The 17,335-nt window shown below is 43.1% G+C and overlaps 1 protein-coding gene across 1 annotated transcript in view; it reads left to right on the forward strand.

The window, feature by feature from the left end:
* The first annotated feature begins 13,921 nt into the window (after nt 1-13,921).
* RNF17 (ring finger protein 17) overlaps nt 13,922-17,335 on the forward strand; it is a 210,234-nt gene continuing 206,820 nt past the window's right edge. Inside the window, exons 1-2 of the mRNA XM_074957887.1 lie at nt 13,922-14,045; nt 16,293-16,405. Of these exons, the coding sequence (XP_074813988.1) occupies nt 13,955-14,045; nt 16,293-16,405 (204 nt within the window). The 5' untranslated portion in view covers nt 13,922-13,954. The remainder of the gene's footprint in view (nt 14,046-16,292; nt 16,406-17,335) is intronic.

Consider the following 17,335-nt stretch of genomic DNA (forward strand, 5'->3'; position numbering starts at 1 on the left):
TCCCTGTACAGTGACCCGTGCACCCCACCCCCACCAAGCCCCCTCTGCATCAGGAGCCCCCCGCACCCCGAAACCCCCCCAACGAGCCCCGCAAGTCCCCACCTCACTGAGCCCCAAGCAGTTTCACCCTGACACCGCACCAAGCCCCATTCCCCCAACTCCCCCACACACACCATTGAGCCTTAACCACCGTCTCCTGAACTCCCCTGCAGAATCCCATTCCCCCTGCACCCAGCTTGTGGAGTTAGTTACATCTTTGTTTGACAACTTGTAGGGTGTGTACTCTGAACAGTTCATCATGGATGGGGTAGCAAGGTACAGTGGTATTCATACTGCTTCCTGAATCTGAGGCTGCAATGGGGGTTACTGTTCAGAAGACTGCTCGCTATTGTATCTCATCAGAGGTTCAGTGGGAGGCCATTACTACATCTTCACTGTTAAAAAAAAAAGTGTGAAAAAGTAAGGAGTAGGAAAAAAAGTGTGAAACAGTAGGGCTGGGCTGGCTGTTTTCCCTATGGTAAAACTAGTGCCTGATCTGCACTGTGTTTTACCTTGGGATAGCTCACATGCATTAGTTACCCCAAGCTAAAAACAAAAAGCAGCACTCTTTAAAATATCTTATTGCCATCACATCTTCCACAAAATATTTTCTCTCTTTATTTTTAACCACTGACTTTGTACCGGTTATTCAGGCTCAAACAAAACATCACTGAAGTTCTAAGGGTATCTCTACACTGTAATTAAAAACCTTTGGCTCACCTGTGCCAGCTGACTCCAGGCTGGCAAGGCTCAGTTCAAGAGGCTGTTTAATTGCAGTGTAGACATTCTGACTCGGGTAGGAACCCGGGGTCTAGGACCCTGCAAGATGGGAGGGTCCCAGAGCTTGGGCTGCAGCCTGAGCCTGAGCCCCACAAGCCCAAGTCACCTGGCACAGGCCAGCCATGGGTGTCTAACTGCAGTGTCAACATACCCTAAGTGTCTGATGTTTGACCATTACATATGTGGCCCACTTCATTCCTTATATAGTACAAGCAATATACAGAATATCCTTTGCTGACTACATATGGATCTATATGTGATCATAATATACCTGATTTATTAGCTAATGCTAGTCATATCCCTTCTACCTTTTGTCAGCTTTAATTGGCTACATGGGAGAAATTGACACAAAAACTATTCTGGAATATCTTCCCATATGGACACTTATTTTAGAAGTAGCTTTGAATTAAACTGGAAAGGGGCACTCTTATTCTGGAATAAGAATGGCTGCATGGGGAATTATTCTGGAATTGCTATATTGCTATAAATTCACACCCCACTTTATTCTAATTTCACTGTGTAGACAAGCCCTTAGTGTATTTCTGGCCAGGGGCATTTATGTCTAATCCTGATGACTTGCACAATGAGACCTGGGGTGAACATACTAAGTGTGCTCAGGTAGTGGGTTGTGGAGGTTTGGTGTCACAGCAGACTTCTCTAAACATCTTTTACATGATAAAATTCCTGGCAACTGCAGAAATGATCTCTCCATGGACCTCATCAGCCTGGAATGGAGCATTGTTAGATGGTCCTGGAACCCTAATACATCATACAAGGTGTACAAAAGGATGTCAGTCACTATTCGAGTCCTTAGGAAGCCTTACAAGGAAAGGAGTACTTGTAGCACTTTAGAGACTAACAAATTTATTTGAGCATAAGCTTTCCTGAGCTACAGCTCACTTCATCAGATGCAGTGGAAAATACAGTGGGGAGATTTTATATACACAGAGAACATGAAACAATGGGTGTTACCATACACACTGTAATGAGAGTGATCAGGTAAGGTGAGCTATTACCAGCAGGGGGAGGGGGAACACCTTTTGTAGTGATAATCAAGGTCGGCCATTTCCAGCCGTTGACAAGAGTGTGTGAGGAACAGTGGGGGGGAATAAACATGAGGAAATTGTTTTACTTTGTGTAATGACACATCCACTCCCAGTCTTTATTCAAGCCTAATTTAATGGTGTCCAGTTTGCAAATTAATTCCAATTCAGCCGTCTCTTGTTGGAGTCTGTTTTTGAAGTTTTTTTGTTGAAGAATTGCGACTTTTAGGTCTGTAATCGAGTGGCCAAAGAGATTGAAGTGTTCTCCGACTGGTTTTTGAATGTTATAATTCTTGATGTCTGATTTGTGTCCATTTATTCTTTTATTGTGACTCCAGTCTTGTGTCCTAATCCCAGGAGAAAGTAGTGGATTAGAATGTTCACTAATCTTGATTTTGCTGACAATTCAATTGCTTAGTGAGTATTTGCCTTGAATGTGTTGACAACATTGATCTTTGATAAATCAAGTAAGAGGGGCTTTTTAATAGCCTAACGCTAAGTTGCTCTACCAGGAAACGAGCACTGCAAAAAATTAAGCTCATAAGGGTAACTCATTTTAAAAAAATGGATGGCATCCAGTATGACTTCAGTTCATCCTCAGCCAGTTTTTTCTTTCAGATGAAAACTATCTTTCCTTCAGTTGGATGATTACCAGTTGCAAAGCTCTGTTGTTTTTGGTAGGGACAGTAGTAAGAACAGTAGTAAAAAAACAGCTACAGGAATTTAAATGGTATCTCAGGTATGTTTTAAATACAATTTGTTAGGTTTTTTTTAAAAAAAAACTTATTTAAAACAATTAGTATTTCCTTGTGCAGGATTTTTGGGAAAGGTTTTCAAGATATTCTTCTAAAATTATGAAATGAAAATATGGATGAGAGTATGTCAAATTCACTGCTAGTACTAATACGGTATTAGTGCTGTATCTTTCTAAGCTCAAAGTGGGGGTGTCAAACATACAGCCCACAGGCTGGATCCAACCAGAATCATGTATTTATACGGCCAATATGACATATGCAGATTCTCCAGAATCTCATCTTTCATCTAAACAATTTAGCTGTCATGGCTGCAGAGAACCTTCCAAACATGAAATGAGTGCAAGCAATACAGTAATATCTGCCTGAATGGGCAGACAGCCTCAAACAATGTCTCAGAGGTGAACTCCACAGTAGCTATTGATATGATTGGAATATCAGCTTTAAAGCCCAATGACGACAATTTGGTGTCAACATTATTTCGGCACTGATCATTTTAGTGGCTGGAATGGTTGTAGGGGGTGGGAGTGAAGCCAGCTGGGTTGGGAATTGGGAGCTGCTGCAGGGAAAGGCATACAGAGAAAAGAACTGAGCAGACTCACTAAGACAGGGAATGGGGAGAGAGAAACAAAAAGAAGAATGGAGACTGAAGAGGACTAAAAGACAGGGAGAGTGGTGGTCTAAAAAGGAAGAGATTTTCTCAACTGAGTTATGAATGTGACAACAAAATAATGAACAAATAAGAAACTAAGGATAACTTACTACCTAAAGTAGGGACAGCCAAACTTTTTGGCCTGAGGGCCACATCAAGTTTCCAAAATTGTATGGAGGGCAGGAGGGTCCCGCGGGCTGGATGTGGCCCGTGGGCAGTAGTTTGCCCACCTCTGACCGAAAGCCATATTCTTCCTTTGATCCCTACGCAAGCCTTCTACTGGCATCAGTGGATATACACTGTGCATTTTGTGGAATATATAGTCCTTGAATTTATAGCCCCAGACCATGGACCACACCTGAATACAGAATTCAGACCTTTCCATCAAATAAGTTTGATACTTCTCTTTGAGAGAGACAATAGAAGGCTCTAGAAGTCCAGAGAATACCAGAGCTTTTTTCCCCAAGATTTAAGGCAGGACATCTTCAGAAGTTGTATCATATATATGGGACCAAATACAACCTGGAGTCTACACTGACCTTGGCTGGTGTAGACCCTGGTTGAGACCCCAGTAGTGGAATGTCTAATGGGAGGTTTTAGTGATGGGCAGTGGCATCAACCTTTCCTCCACTTTGCAGTCTGAAAGGCCAGGACCATCCATAGAGTGTGAAGTGCTGGTCAGAGAAGAGGCGTGGCCAGGGTATCTGAGGGATGTGCTATTGCACTACATCATTTTACCAGCCTTTCCCAGATCCTCAAAATACAATTTAGAGCCAAACCGCAAAGCTGCCTACCTTCCCTTGGGGTGAATCTCCCCCTTGGTTTGAAGGGAGCTAAGCTACATCAGGCTGAATGAATGTGGACATTGACATCTAGGGCCTTCCATGTTCCCGTCAGACATAGAGCTGAGAGATTAATCCAGTCATAATTGCTAATCTGGAATAAAACTTGCATTTATTAATTTGTTTGTTGTAAATCCATGCAGAACAAATTATCACTACTCATTACTTCAATTTGGCATGACCTTTTGTAAATACATCAGTGCATACTGTTTCTTGCAAGAATAGAAGCATGCATCCATTAGATAGATGCTCAGTCCTGCATTCCTTTCACTACCCAAATCCCACTGATTTTGTTGGGAGTTGTGTGTGCACAAGGAATTCAGGATCAGATCATTGTGTCACAATCTTTGTATTTCATGATCCATTGTATAAAATGGTCATGTCCTTTTCTGATTTAAGGGCACAAAAAAATCTTTTGACGGTTAATGGAGATTCTCTAGCAGAAAGCAGGCAGAAAAGGTGGTGGTAATCAATCTGAAAGTCACTGTAGCACAAGACCCAACAGAGGCAAAATCCTCAAAGTGGATGAAACCATGCCTCTTGAGCTTTGTTCAATAGAATCTTCGTGGAGGTGCTTTATTTATTTGTGTCTGAGCTTCTAGCATTCGAGATCACAAGTCAAAAGCTAAAATGTATGAAACCAAGTAAACTGCAGGATAGTGCCAAGGAAAAGGTTACTGGTAAATACACACCACAATATCTACTACCAGAATGATTTGTTTCAACAGAGATATGTGCATAGGGCCTGGTTTCCAGAGGTGTGGAGTCCCACTGCCTTTTATTAGAGTTGTGGGGGCTCAGCATTTCTGAAAATGAGGTTCCTTATTGCCATTTTTTAATGCAGTGGAATTAATTTATGTAAAATATGGTGACCCTGCACCCTCTTGGTCATCTTCAACTCTCTCTCTCCTCTTCCATCCAGGCTGTAACAGTCATTTCTTCCTTCACAACAGCTATAAAATTTAGCCTTTCTTCCTGTGGGGAAATTCGCATTAACTTTAGCCTTATTGCTCCAGCAGATTTAAGCAAAGATGAGAGAAATAAATAAATGGGCAATAAGAACTATGTTTAGAATCTGAATAGAAGGGAAGAAAATTAAAAAGTCAGCATACTATTTATATCCAGACCTGATGAATTTACATTGGTCTTAGATGAATGATTAGTACTCAACTTAAGCTGCTTACTCCTTCAGATCATCATGAAATAAGGTCTGTAGCAGAGGATGGGATCCACAAAAGTACCTAGGTGCCTAAACTCCAGACTTAAGCACCTAGGTCCCACCTAGGGGCCTAAGTCCCACCTAGGTCCCAGTGCAGAACCACTGCGATCCACAAAACTCTGGTAGGCACCTAAACTCACTCATCGCCTAAGTTTTCAGGATAAAAGTTCCGTTAGTGCTTATGTTTTTTCCTTTGAGCATGTGCACTACTGTCTCTCTCTAGTCTTCCAGACACCTATCTCCTACCTAATTCCAAGAGTGAATCATTTGTGGGGGAAAAAATAGGTGTTTGGCCACCCATCTCATGTGCAGGGCTTGATTCAGTAGGCAGTGTCTGAGAACACCTACCAGATCAGGTCCCATTCAAAATCTGGCTAGAGGAGGAGGTGCTCGCATTACAAATTTTAGCCGAGTGCTTAGAGCACTCAGCTAGGATGTGGGAGAGCCAGGTTTAATTCCCCCTTCTCTGCAAAGGAGGGTGAAAGGATTTGAACAGGGGTCTGCCCTCTCTCAGGAGGGTGCTTTAATCTATTGAGAGATGGAATGTTATGATGTGGAGCTGCCTCAGTCTCTCCTGTTGAAGCTGTTCCATTTTATGTAAATAATGAAAAAGTGATTGGAAGAGGGGAACTGGAGTCTCCCACGTGGATGCCTTAACCACTAGACTACCAGAACCACTCCCTCTTTCTCTGGTTCAGTAACTAAAGTATTTATCCACAGTGGAACAGTCACTGGGCTAGATAAAGAGGGCCAGGGGAAGAGAGGAATGCTCCCTTGGCAAGGATGATCCCAGCAGAGAGGGGTTACTGCTGGGAAGAATGGGGCTGCATTCCAGCAGGAGGGGTTGGGGTGGCTGCACTGGAAGAGGGACAGAAGAGCTTATGAGAAGCCCAGGTGTAGCAGAAGACACTGAAGTGTGGTACTGAAGGATTCCCAGCAAAGAGAGCGGTGGGTGACCATTGAGAAGAGCAGGGGTTTTAAGGACTATATTTGTTGGGTTTGGGAAATGGACTATATTTGGGAACTTTTATCATATATTATTTTGAACTATGTTTAATAAACAAGCCCCAAAGAGGTGTATTATTCAAGGAAGAGAACCTGGCATAGATTCCTTGGGGAAACTGAGGCTGGCGCACTTGCCCTCTGTGGCAGGCCACAGTTCAATGCTCCCAACAGGGATGCCTTTTGATGAGGTCCTTATTTGATGTTATGCCTTTATTGTGTTTTAGTTACTATTCTGTCCAATAACAGCTATTCTGAAACACTACAGAATGATTTTTGCATGGTGTAGTGTTAGCATGGTGTAGCTTAGCTCCCTTCAAACCAAGGGGGAGATTCACCCCAAGGGAAGGTAGGCAGCTTTGCGGTTTGGCTCTAAATTGTATTTTGAGGATCTGGGAAAGGCTGGTAAAATGATGTACTGCAATAGCACATCCCTCAGATACCCTGGCCACTACAGAATGATTTTTGCAGCTCATATTACAAAGTCTGTCCTTCACTTTACTAATGTGACATTGTTTACTAAAGTGATCTAAAAAACTGATAGAAAGGAATTAGTATGACTAAAGAGTCAAAGGATTGTCATAGTATCTTTCTGCAGAGAGGTAGTATTGCCCAATGGTGAGAGCACAAGACTGGAAACTGGAAACCAGGAATTTTAGGAGCTCCCACTTTTGCCACTGACTTTTTGTGTAACCTTGGACAAGTCACTTAGCTATTCTGTGATTCAGTTTCCCAATCCATAAAAATGGAGATAACACCCACTTATCTTGCAAGGGTTTTATGAGGCAGCAGGTTTAAAACAAACAAAAGAAAGTATGTCTTCACCCAGTACCCAGTCAACCTGTAGAACTTGTTGCCAGGTGATGTTGTGAAGGCCAAAAGTATAACTGGGTTCAAAAAAGAATGAGAAGTTCATGGAGGATAGGTCCATCCATGACTATTAGCCAAGAAGTTCAGGGACACAACCCCATTCTCCAGGTGTCCCTAAACCTCCACCTGCCAGAAGCTGGAGGACAGGGGATGGTTAATAACTGACCTTTTCTGTTTATTCCTTCTGAAGCACGGGGCACTGGCTACCGTCAGATGACAGGATGCTGGGCTAGACAGACTATTGGTTTGACCCAGTATGGCTGTTCTCATGAGACTTACTGGTAATTAACTGTTTGCAGATTTCTTTGGATTTCCACAATATCTTTCGAATCTCAAAGTATTATTTATGATCTACCATGTACAGAATTTTCTTACAGGGAGAAAAAAAATCAAATTTAATTTTAAAACAATCATGTTTCAATATTTTAGCCTAGGGAAGGCACAGACATCTATATCCGACAGTCTTTAAATCCCTTTGTTTACTGGAGCACTAGACTTTATTCAATGTTATTTTTCTTCCTGAAATATGTCTGCCTGTGATATGAAATAATCATAATGTAATATCCTAAATGTTTTCATCATGTGTAATTATTTATTTTCATGCCATTCTGAAATCCTAGGCAGACTGCCGACTTGATGATCATGTTTTTTCCCACAAAATATTTAACAGACAAGAGACAGCCCCTTAAAAGGATCAGAAATTGAACTGTTTACGTAACCTGCTACTTGAACTATCAGATGGAGAATGCTATATTTTATTATAAAAGCATAAACCAATTTTTCTTGTCCACAGGATTTTTATGTTGTTTGCCTTAAGCTTTTGTCAATTACTACAGTAGTGATTACAAAACAAAACAAAAACCCTAACAAAATAAGTCAAAGCCAAACTGGTTGAACTGATTTAGATCGTCTTTGTAAGATATGGCACTGGACTTGCCTGTAATTTCAATAACTGTTAGTGATTTAACAAACAGAGCTTCTAGAACTGCAGAAATATTAATACAATATGATGCAAGTACAAAGACTGTAGATCAAATTTGTTAAAAACAATTTGATAAATTCAATCTGGGGCAAACATTCATATTGTCAGCCTTTATTGAAATGTTAAGAATTTATCTGGATTTAAAAATATATTCTAGTGCTTGTGAAAAGTGACAGACTGACAGTCCTGGAGCCAGATTCTAACCACAGACAAGATACAGCAAGCAATAATGGCGCAAGCTTCTCAGTGGGGAAGACACAGGGGTGGGTGAAAGGGGTATGTTTTGAATATCCTGGATATGGCTTGTTCCAGGTCACATGGGAAGTCTGTGGCAGTCAGTCAAAGCAATTAAAAACCAGTGCTCCTGAATCCCAGTCCATTGCCTTAACTATAAGGCCATCCTTCCTCTGGAAATAGCCTATACCTAGCTCTCAGTGCTTTAAACACTAACTACTTAGTTCTCCTAACACCTTTATAAAGCAGTTAAGTTATTTTTATATATGGGTGTCATAGGGCAGGTCACCTCCCAAGCCCCCACCTAGTGGCCTGAGATTGCTGTGCAAGCACCCTGCCTCTGTTTCTGCTCTTCACAGCTCCTTAAGAATTCCACACACAAACTCTTCTTAAAATTCAGCCATTTCCCCCACCCCATGGCTGGATTTATCAACATAACAACATATGCAAAACAGAAGGTCTCAAACCCTATCAAGACTCTACTCCTAGTCTTTTCACTAAAGTTACTCCTGCCCTTCACTTCCTGGAATATTTTTCCTGAACACTCAGGGTTCCCTGGTGGAGTCTACTTACTACTATCAACCACTTACTACTTATTTCTCCCTAAACATCCTCTTTCTCCACAGCTTCCTGTTGCTCTTCGTAGGAGAATCTTCTCCTCTGTACCCAGCTGGTTCTACTAATTAAACCTCATCACAGGTGTGGTGGGCAGGCCTCATTATACAGAGCTGGCCAGCTCCTAGCCTCCAGCTTTTATAGAGGCAGTCCACCCCTTACAATAGGAGAAGTTAAAATAGAGAGGTTAAAGACAAATCCTGCAATGTGATGGATGTAGTCATTATCAACTTCCCCAACGGCCTGTTAAAGGGAGCTAAGGGTATTAAAGCTCTACTGAGGAGAAGCCAGAAATGAGAAACCCAGAAACATCACATGGTTATGTTCTGAACAATATGCTGTGAGTGGTGGCTCACTTTATTTTTTGCATCTAAAGTTGGTTGAACCTGGTTTGTGGTGGAGCTTAGAGTACCACTGATCCTCTCTCTTCCAACCCAACTTTGATTCCTGAATAGTACAGGATTTTGAGAAGACTACAACTTCTCTAAAAGTCAAGTGAAGCTTCCAGTAAATATTGTGTTTTACAAGACCAATTCCACTCATGAATCAGAGTAAATAAGCTAAATGTACTGAAGACAATGAAGTGACACCAGTGATGTGTTTGGCTGAATGTCTGTAGGGAAAAAAAGTCTATTTTTAAAGCGGCAGTCAAAAAAGCAAACGGGATGTTAGGAATCATTAAAAAAGGGATAGAGAATAAGACAGGGAACATCTTATTGCCCTTATATAAATCCATGGTACGCCCACATCTTGAATACTGCGTACAGATGGGGTCCCCTCATCTCAAAAAAGATATACTGGCATTAGAAAAGGTTCAGAAAAAGGCAACTAAAATGATTAGGGGTTTGGAACGGGTCCCATATGAGGAGAGATTAAAAAGGCTAGGACTTTTCAGCTTGGAAAAGAGGAGACTAAGGGGGGATATGATAGAGGTATATAAAATCATGAGTGGTGTGGAGAAAGTGAATAAGGAAAAGTTATTTACTTGTTCTCATAATATAAGAACTAGGGGCCACCAAATGAAATTAATGGGTAGCAGGTTTAAAACAAATAAAAGGAAGTTCTTCTTCACTCAGCACACAGTCAACCTGTGGAACTCCTTGCCTGAGGAGGTTGTGATGGCTAGGACTATAACAGGGTTTAAAAGAGAACCAGATAAATTCATGAAGGTTAAGTCCATTAATGGCTATTAGCCAGGATGGGTAAGGAATGGTGTCCTTAGCTTCTGTTTGTCAGATGGTGGAGATGGATGGCAGGAGAGAGATGACTTGATCATTACCTGTTAGGTTCACTCCCTCTGGGGCACCTAGCATTGGGCCCTGTCGGTAGACAGGATACTGGGCTGGATGGACCTGTGGTCTGACCCAGTATGGCCATTCTTATGTTCTCATTCCCAGTTGGCTGTGGGGAGATGGGAGCTACTAATTGACCCCTGGCCCTTAAAGAAACAGAAATGGAATTTCCTTCCAAACATTTCTCACTCTTGGAACCACTTCCTCACTCTGAATATCTCCCAGGTCCTTGTATATATAACTGGACCTTTCTGACTCTTAAATGGCCATGCCATGTGACAGGGTGAGCTGACCACTAGACCCCACTACCCTTACAGGGCAGACTACCCATAACATTCACTCTCATCCATGAGGTCAATTTGAAATAGAAAGAGTATCTTGTCTTTAACTTCATGTTTGTAATACAGCACATTTTCCAGTACAGAAAAGGCTGATGAAGCCAATGGGATTACTCATGTGAATAAAAGCAAGTAGGACCTGAATTAGTCAGGGAGTATGTTTTCATTGCAAAGTGAATATGCCTAGCTAGCACAGGTAACAATAGGAGTAAAGATGCAGTGGCATGTGCTTGTACTCTGGGTATCTGCCCGAAAACAAGCCTGACAGGGACTCTGGCTACTACTATGCTGCCACTTCTTCGCAGGTACTGTTACCTGGTCTGGCTAAAATTAGCATGGGTATGGCTACTCAGTGTGCTACAATTACACTTTCTCTTTGCAGTGAAGATACTGAGAGTGAACCTAATCTATGCTACCATCTAGTGGCTATAGTTTAGAAGCCCCTCCCCCCTTTTTTTAGCATTTATTTATATTATACAAAAAAACCACTTAATGCACAGCTTACATACTCATTAAATAGTAAATTACATGTGTAAAATGGTTCTCGATAACTATGTAGGAGAATATCTATTTGTTTTTGTTGAAATTTATAAAATGTGTTATGTACTAATGGATGAAGTGTTGGTGCATATTTATACATAGTCCTATAGGCTGGTGTCCCTAGTTACCAGTCAGGGATAGACAGACAGCTAGCTACACCAAAGTTAGGTTTCTGTCCCTTTCATGCCTCTGTTTGCTAGCTTCCTGAACAAAGGAAAGAAAGCATACAAAAAGCAACACTAACAACTTTCTTGTCTGGTTACAGGTTCAGACTCAGGTTCTCTAATAGCTACCAGGTATGGCACTTTCTAACCTGATGGGGACTTCACAGGGTCTACCATCTGTTTTATTGACCAAAAAATACCCTCTCTTAACCCACTCCCCTAATTCCTGAGCTCTTCTTTATATTCCAACTGAGAGTGTGTGCTACTCAGGAGGAGCTAATCAACTGTGTCAGCTGATTCCCAGCACCTGTCTGCTGGGCTTCTTTCTAGGGTAAGGTCAGCTGCTCCCTGTCCCCCTACCAGGCTATTAAAGCTGCAGCTCACGCTTTTACAAGTCCTTTATCATATTTTTCATCTTAATTTGTGGAATAGGCATAGAGTACAGGATATGCACCTATAGATACTTTCATACATTTGAATAAATTAATGGGCAGTAAAATGGTATCTAACGTATGACGTTGTTTATATTTAAACTTGTTCATTCATCTATAGAATATATCTGAAGCCCAGACAATACGCAAATATAGGCACACCCCTCACCAAAGAGTTGATTGTCACCGAAGCAAACCAACCTAGCATCTACTTCTACAAGCAGAAGCAACTTTTTTGGCAGGGATCATGTCTTTGTATATACAGCACCTACAACAATGGGACCCTAATCCCAATTGAGGCCTATAGGCACTACTGTAAAATATAACCAAAACCAACTGAAACTTGCCTAGTTTGCGATTTTGTTACACACCCTGGCTGCAATGAGAGTTTTACAAATGACTTCAATGGAGTCAGTATTTCACTCCATTAAACTCAGATCAGGTTAATTATGGGTTTGCTCATATGTGTATCTTTCTCTTTGTATCTTCTCACTCCTATCTGTATGCTTCCTTCCACACTACCCTTGTGTCTGGAATACTCTCCCTGTGCTTGTGCAGTAAGTACTGCCATTGACTCCTTCAGCTCCTCCCTCAAAATACAGTTTTGGTATTTGCCCCACTCACTGAAATATTAATATGCCAGTTACAAAAACCTAATATATAGCTATGCAAAGTTTGCAAACCCACCTCATGGACTCTGAACTATGTCCATGCCACATCCTACACCCCTACTCAAGTAGTAGGCTCAAGCTATATATTTATATTCTCCAATTATGAATTTGGGGTAGGAAGCTAGTCTTATTCTGGGCTGTGTGAATTTAGTAATAATAAACAACCTTAACTCAGGCCAGGTCTACACTATAAACTTATATTGGTATAATTATGTCGCTCTGGGGTGTGAAAAATCCTCACTCCTGAGTGATGCAGTTATACTGACCTAACCCCCCAATGTAGACAGTGCTATGTGGACACTCCTGTCAACCTAGCTATTGCCTCTCAGGGAGGTGGATTAACTATGCTGATGGGAGAAGCTCTCCTGCTGGCATAGTAGCATCTTCACTGGTGTGCTACAGTGGTGCACAGCAGTGTTTTAAGTGTAGACCTGCCCTCAGTTTGCAGCAAACCTGGGCTGGCTTATGGATTTGCATAGAAACCACATGTAGACTTGCCATTTTTGCTGGCTTTGTCATGGAAGCCAGGAGAAATTTGATGGGTTTGACTGTTTTGTTTTAGTTGACTTGAAACAGAAACCTAAGGGATTCAAGTCCATGTTAATCAAAAACAAAATAAGAGCAGGGGGAACACTACAGAAGTGACATTGAATAATTTATTCAACCAATATTATTTGATCTGTTCTAACCAAAGAAAACGCTTGTATCTTTAAAAAATAGATGTTATAACGTCAGTGACAGCGCCTTCAACTTCTGAATTATATTTTTAAGCCATGTGGTTTCATGACCACTGCTGGGCCAGGTAATAGTTAATCGCTGCTAGAGACAGGTAGGGCCAATAATCTACCATGGCACAAATGTGGTGACCAGTGACAGCTCTACCCCAGGAAGCTCAGCGGTCTCATGGCAGGGTGGTCCAGATGACAGTGCACCAGAGGGGACTCAGAAGTCTAGGTTCCATTACTGGCCATCCCCCTGGGCCTGCTGAATAACCTGACCCCAGTAGTTCACCAAAACCGATGAAGTGAGCTGTCGCTCATGAAAGCTTATGCTCAAATAAATTGGTTAGTCTCTAAGGTTTCAGAGTAGCAGCCGTGTTAGTCTGTATTTGCAAAAAGAAAAGGAGTACTTGTGGCACCTTAGAAACTAACCAATTTATTTGAGCATCCAATGAAGTGAGCTAAAGCTTATGCTCAAATAAATTGGTTAGTCTCTAAGGTGCCACAAGTACTCCTTTTCTTTTGGTCTCTAAGGTGCCACAGGTCCTCCTGTTCTTTTTGCAGATACAGACTAACACAGCCGCTACTCCAGAACCCACTAGGTGGTTTCCCCACCTAGTAACAGGGAGGAGGCCTTGCCACGTGGTCATCACCACGCGATGATTGGCGGCTGGGTGACAGGAGGGCGGCTGCTATTGGCTGGTGGCTGAGGGCACGTGCCGTGCTGGCTGTTGCCCGGGTACGCGTGCTGCAGGTGGGAAGGCGCGAGATGGCGGCGGCGCGGGACGAGCCCCACGGGCTGCCTCCCCGGGGGCTGCTGTGCGTCGGGTGCTCGCGACGCGGAACAGTTGTCTCCCAAGGTGAGAGGGGGCCGAGCGCTGCGGGCCTGGGCCCTTCCCCTGCACTCTGAGAGTCGGGTCCCAACGGCTCCCTTGGGCCTCTGGGGTCGCGCGCTTGTGTCGCGCGGGGGCCAACTCGGCTCATGCCTCCCTTCAGTTAGCCGGACCCAGGGCGGGGCGCGCCGGGCTGCCCTGCCCCCTCCCTCGCGGCTCCTTCAGCCGTTGGCGGGAGAGGCCCCGGGTGCGGTGCCAACGAGCCTGCGCTGCCTCGGCCGCGGGCCCCCGAGAGACGCTCTTTCCCCGCACGGCGCTGGGCCTCCCCCTGCTCATGTTCGTCGGCCGTGGCGTCTCCCTCGTGCCGGGCCCACAAGCTTCCCCTCGCCCGAGGGTCGCGCGGTGTTGCTGGGAGAGGCTCCGGGAGATGCCGCTGCTTGTGGCCTGGCGTGTCCCTGCCGCTGCCCGTCAGCCCTGGGCCTTCAACTGCACGCACCCGCCTTTGCTGGTACAGGGCGCCCCCGTGCTGGGGGGCGGGGGCACAATCCGGCCTGTAGTGATCAGCTCTGCCCTGTGAATGGGCATGTGATCAGGCCAGTCCCACCTACCTGAGAGCCTGGTCCCGCTGCCCCCAGGTGCTGTGGCCAGCATCTGATGGGGGTGCCAAGGGGTGAAGGTCAGCAAAAAGAAACAAAACCTGGCGTTGGGAGAAAGGAGATCAAATACGGATGTGCTGAGTACTTATAATGGATGTAAGAGGAAGTATGTATTTGTGTGATGGTGGACCTCCCTCCCTTGTCCTGTTCATTTTAGGCATTTTAGAAATGTGCATCACTGTGATATGTGAGTGCCATTCATGTCCAAATGGAGTGGTACAGAAGAAAACATAGGCACTGAGCTGACTTTTGGTTTTGCTAGTGAGTCCCCTGAGGGCCCACCCCCACTCTATCTCTTCCTGCCCCCATTCCACTCTCCAGACCCCCTCCCCTGAATGCCTCCTACCTGCTGCTTGCTCCTTTCTGTCTCCTCCTGCCTTAAGGGCAGTGAGGGGAGGAGGGGGCAGAGAAGAGTGAGTGGCAGGGCAGACCTGCTCAACAGTTGCTCTGCTGAAAAGTTGGTGGGGGCGCAGGGCCAGGGGCTGAAGAGCTGTTTAGCGGCCAGCCCTTGGATCATTAGAGTAGCAGCCCAGTCCAGCCCTGTGGGTGCTGAGCTCCCCCTATTTTTTCTCTGTGGGTGCTTGAGCCCCTGAGCACCCATGGAGTCAGCACCTATGGGTGAAAATATGTAATACCTAGCTTACAGTGCTGAATGGAACTACTTTGTTAATAGACACTAGCTGTGTACTGTTTCAGTTGAGCTTTTACGATAAATCAACGTAGTTTAATAATCTGCAGTAGAATGGGTTTTTTGTATGTTAAAAGTGAAGGGTTTGAAACAGTCTCTCCAAAAAGAAACTCACGTATTAAGAGTACAAAACAATTCTGAGCACAAAGGGATAATATTTTAGACCTAGATTATTTGCAAACTTGTGTGCCACTTCAGTTACTAGAGTGATTTTGTGCTGAGTTAGCTAAACTGGTGCAATTGTGTGTGGATAATCTTTTTACGTTAGTATAAACCTGGCTTATGTCTGTTTAGCTTAAATCAGGAGTTTTACAGGTGCTAGCTAAACAGATATTTTTAATGCCTGTGTTGTTATAGTTATTGCTGCTTTTCCCCTGGTATATCCCTGTAAAATTCCCTATCAGTATAATTCAATGATCACTGAACTTTAATACATCAGCAACAGACTGGAGCCAAGTCAGTTTCACTGTGTTTTTTGTTGAGCCTTAGAGAAAATTGCAAAGATGCGGAAACTGCTAGACTGTAGGAGGCACAGATCTTTCTGTGCACCTAGCTTTTTCTTGGAGTACCATTATTTTTGATAAGCTTTATAAATGCCTGAAACTATAATATTGCGTGCAGTGTTGTTGTACCTTTGTTAATCCCAGGATATTAGAGAGACCTGAGAAGAGCTCTGTGTAATCTTGAAAGCTTATGTCTCTCACCACAGAAGTTGATCCAATAAAAGATATTACCACCTCCTTAAAGTTTCAGAGAGAAAAGGTGGTTGTCCTGAAAATGCTACTGGATTACTTCATCAGCAAGACCAATGCTTTTGCAAGATTGTGTAGCTATGCTTTAATTTAAATATGGCAACAGTCACTTTTTTAATGTTGGTAAATGTAAAAGATTAAAGCAGTAAATCTGGATTTTGCTAACTTTTACTTTTAGACTTGATTTCATCAGGAGCTCGTCATCATGCATTACAGTGTGGACATATCTTTTGTGAATTGTGTTTATCTGTAACACAGGAGTCAAGTATAATAGTGTGTCTTGACTGTGAGGTAAGTGTTCCACAAACATGTCAAGGTCCTTTGTAGAATTATTTGCAATTTGAAATATAATATAATAAGCAACTAAAGGGAGCTTTTAGATAATGTGAAGAAGACAAAAACTAATCTTGTCAGTGTTATCTGAGATATCATACTTATATACTATTTTAAATACTAAGGTGTTTGGGTTTTGTGTTTTGTTTTTTTTTGTTTTTTTTAATCTGTGTGGTACAAAAAGGTATTCTCACTAGTCCTTTTTAAAAGTTAGTTTAACGTATGATAAATAAGGTTAAGATTCTGTCACGGGTATTTTTAGTAAACGTCAGGGACAAGTTGTGGGCAATAAAAATTCATGGAAGCCTGCAACCTGTCCCTGACTTTTATTAAAATACTCAGAGTGGGGGGCTAGCAGTCAGAGTGCTGCTCTGGTGGCCCCGGGGCTGGCTGCTGCTCCGTGACCTCCATGACAGAATCGTATCCTTAATGATGAATGTGTATATTCAGTTAACTTTAAGGGCTTCTCTTCACTGCAGAGTTGACTCAAGTTATAACTTGAATGTTGCCCTACTCTAGTCTGGTCCCCACTCAAACCTTTAACTGGAGTGTGGTGTGCTTTTAATATGAGTTGGCTAACCCATTGGGATATAAAGCTCAAGTTAGCACAACTCAGTGGTTGTTTCAACAGCTAATATCATCTAGGCTCAGGCTAGCTCCACTCAAATGACACTAGTCCCCCAGTGCCTTCCCAACATTTTCTTATGTGCCCAGAAAGGACAGACAATTCAGTGGGAAATAATTTGTAATGTGGCTCATCTTGCTGCTGCACAAAGAACGGCCCAAGAAAGTGCAGGAACAATGTGGACGCAGCAGGTCTAGTGTGTTTTTTTTTTTTTTTTTGCAGTGTGGTGTCGCTAACTCAAGAGAAGTAACTGGAGCGTAGCT

This window comes from Natator depressus, chromosome 1 (genome assembly GCF_965152275.1).
Source record: "Natator depressus isolate rNatDep1 chromosome 1, rNatDep2.hap1, whole genome shotgun sequence".
In the NCBI taxonomy this organism is placed as follows: domain Eukaryota; kingdom Metazoa; phylum Chordata; order Testudines; family Cheloniidae; genus Natator; species Natator depressus.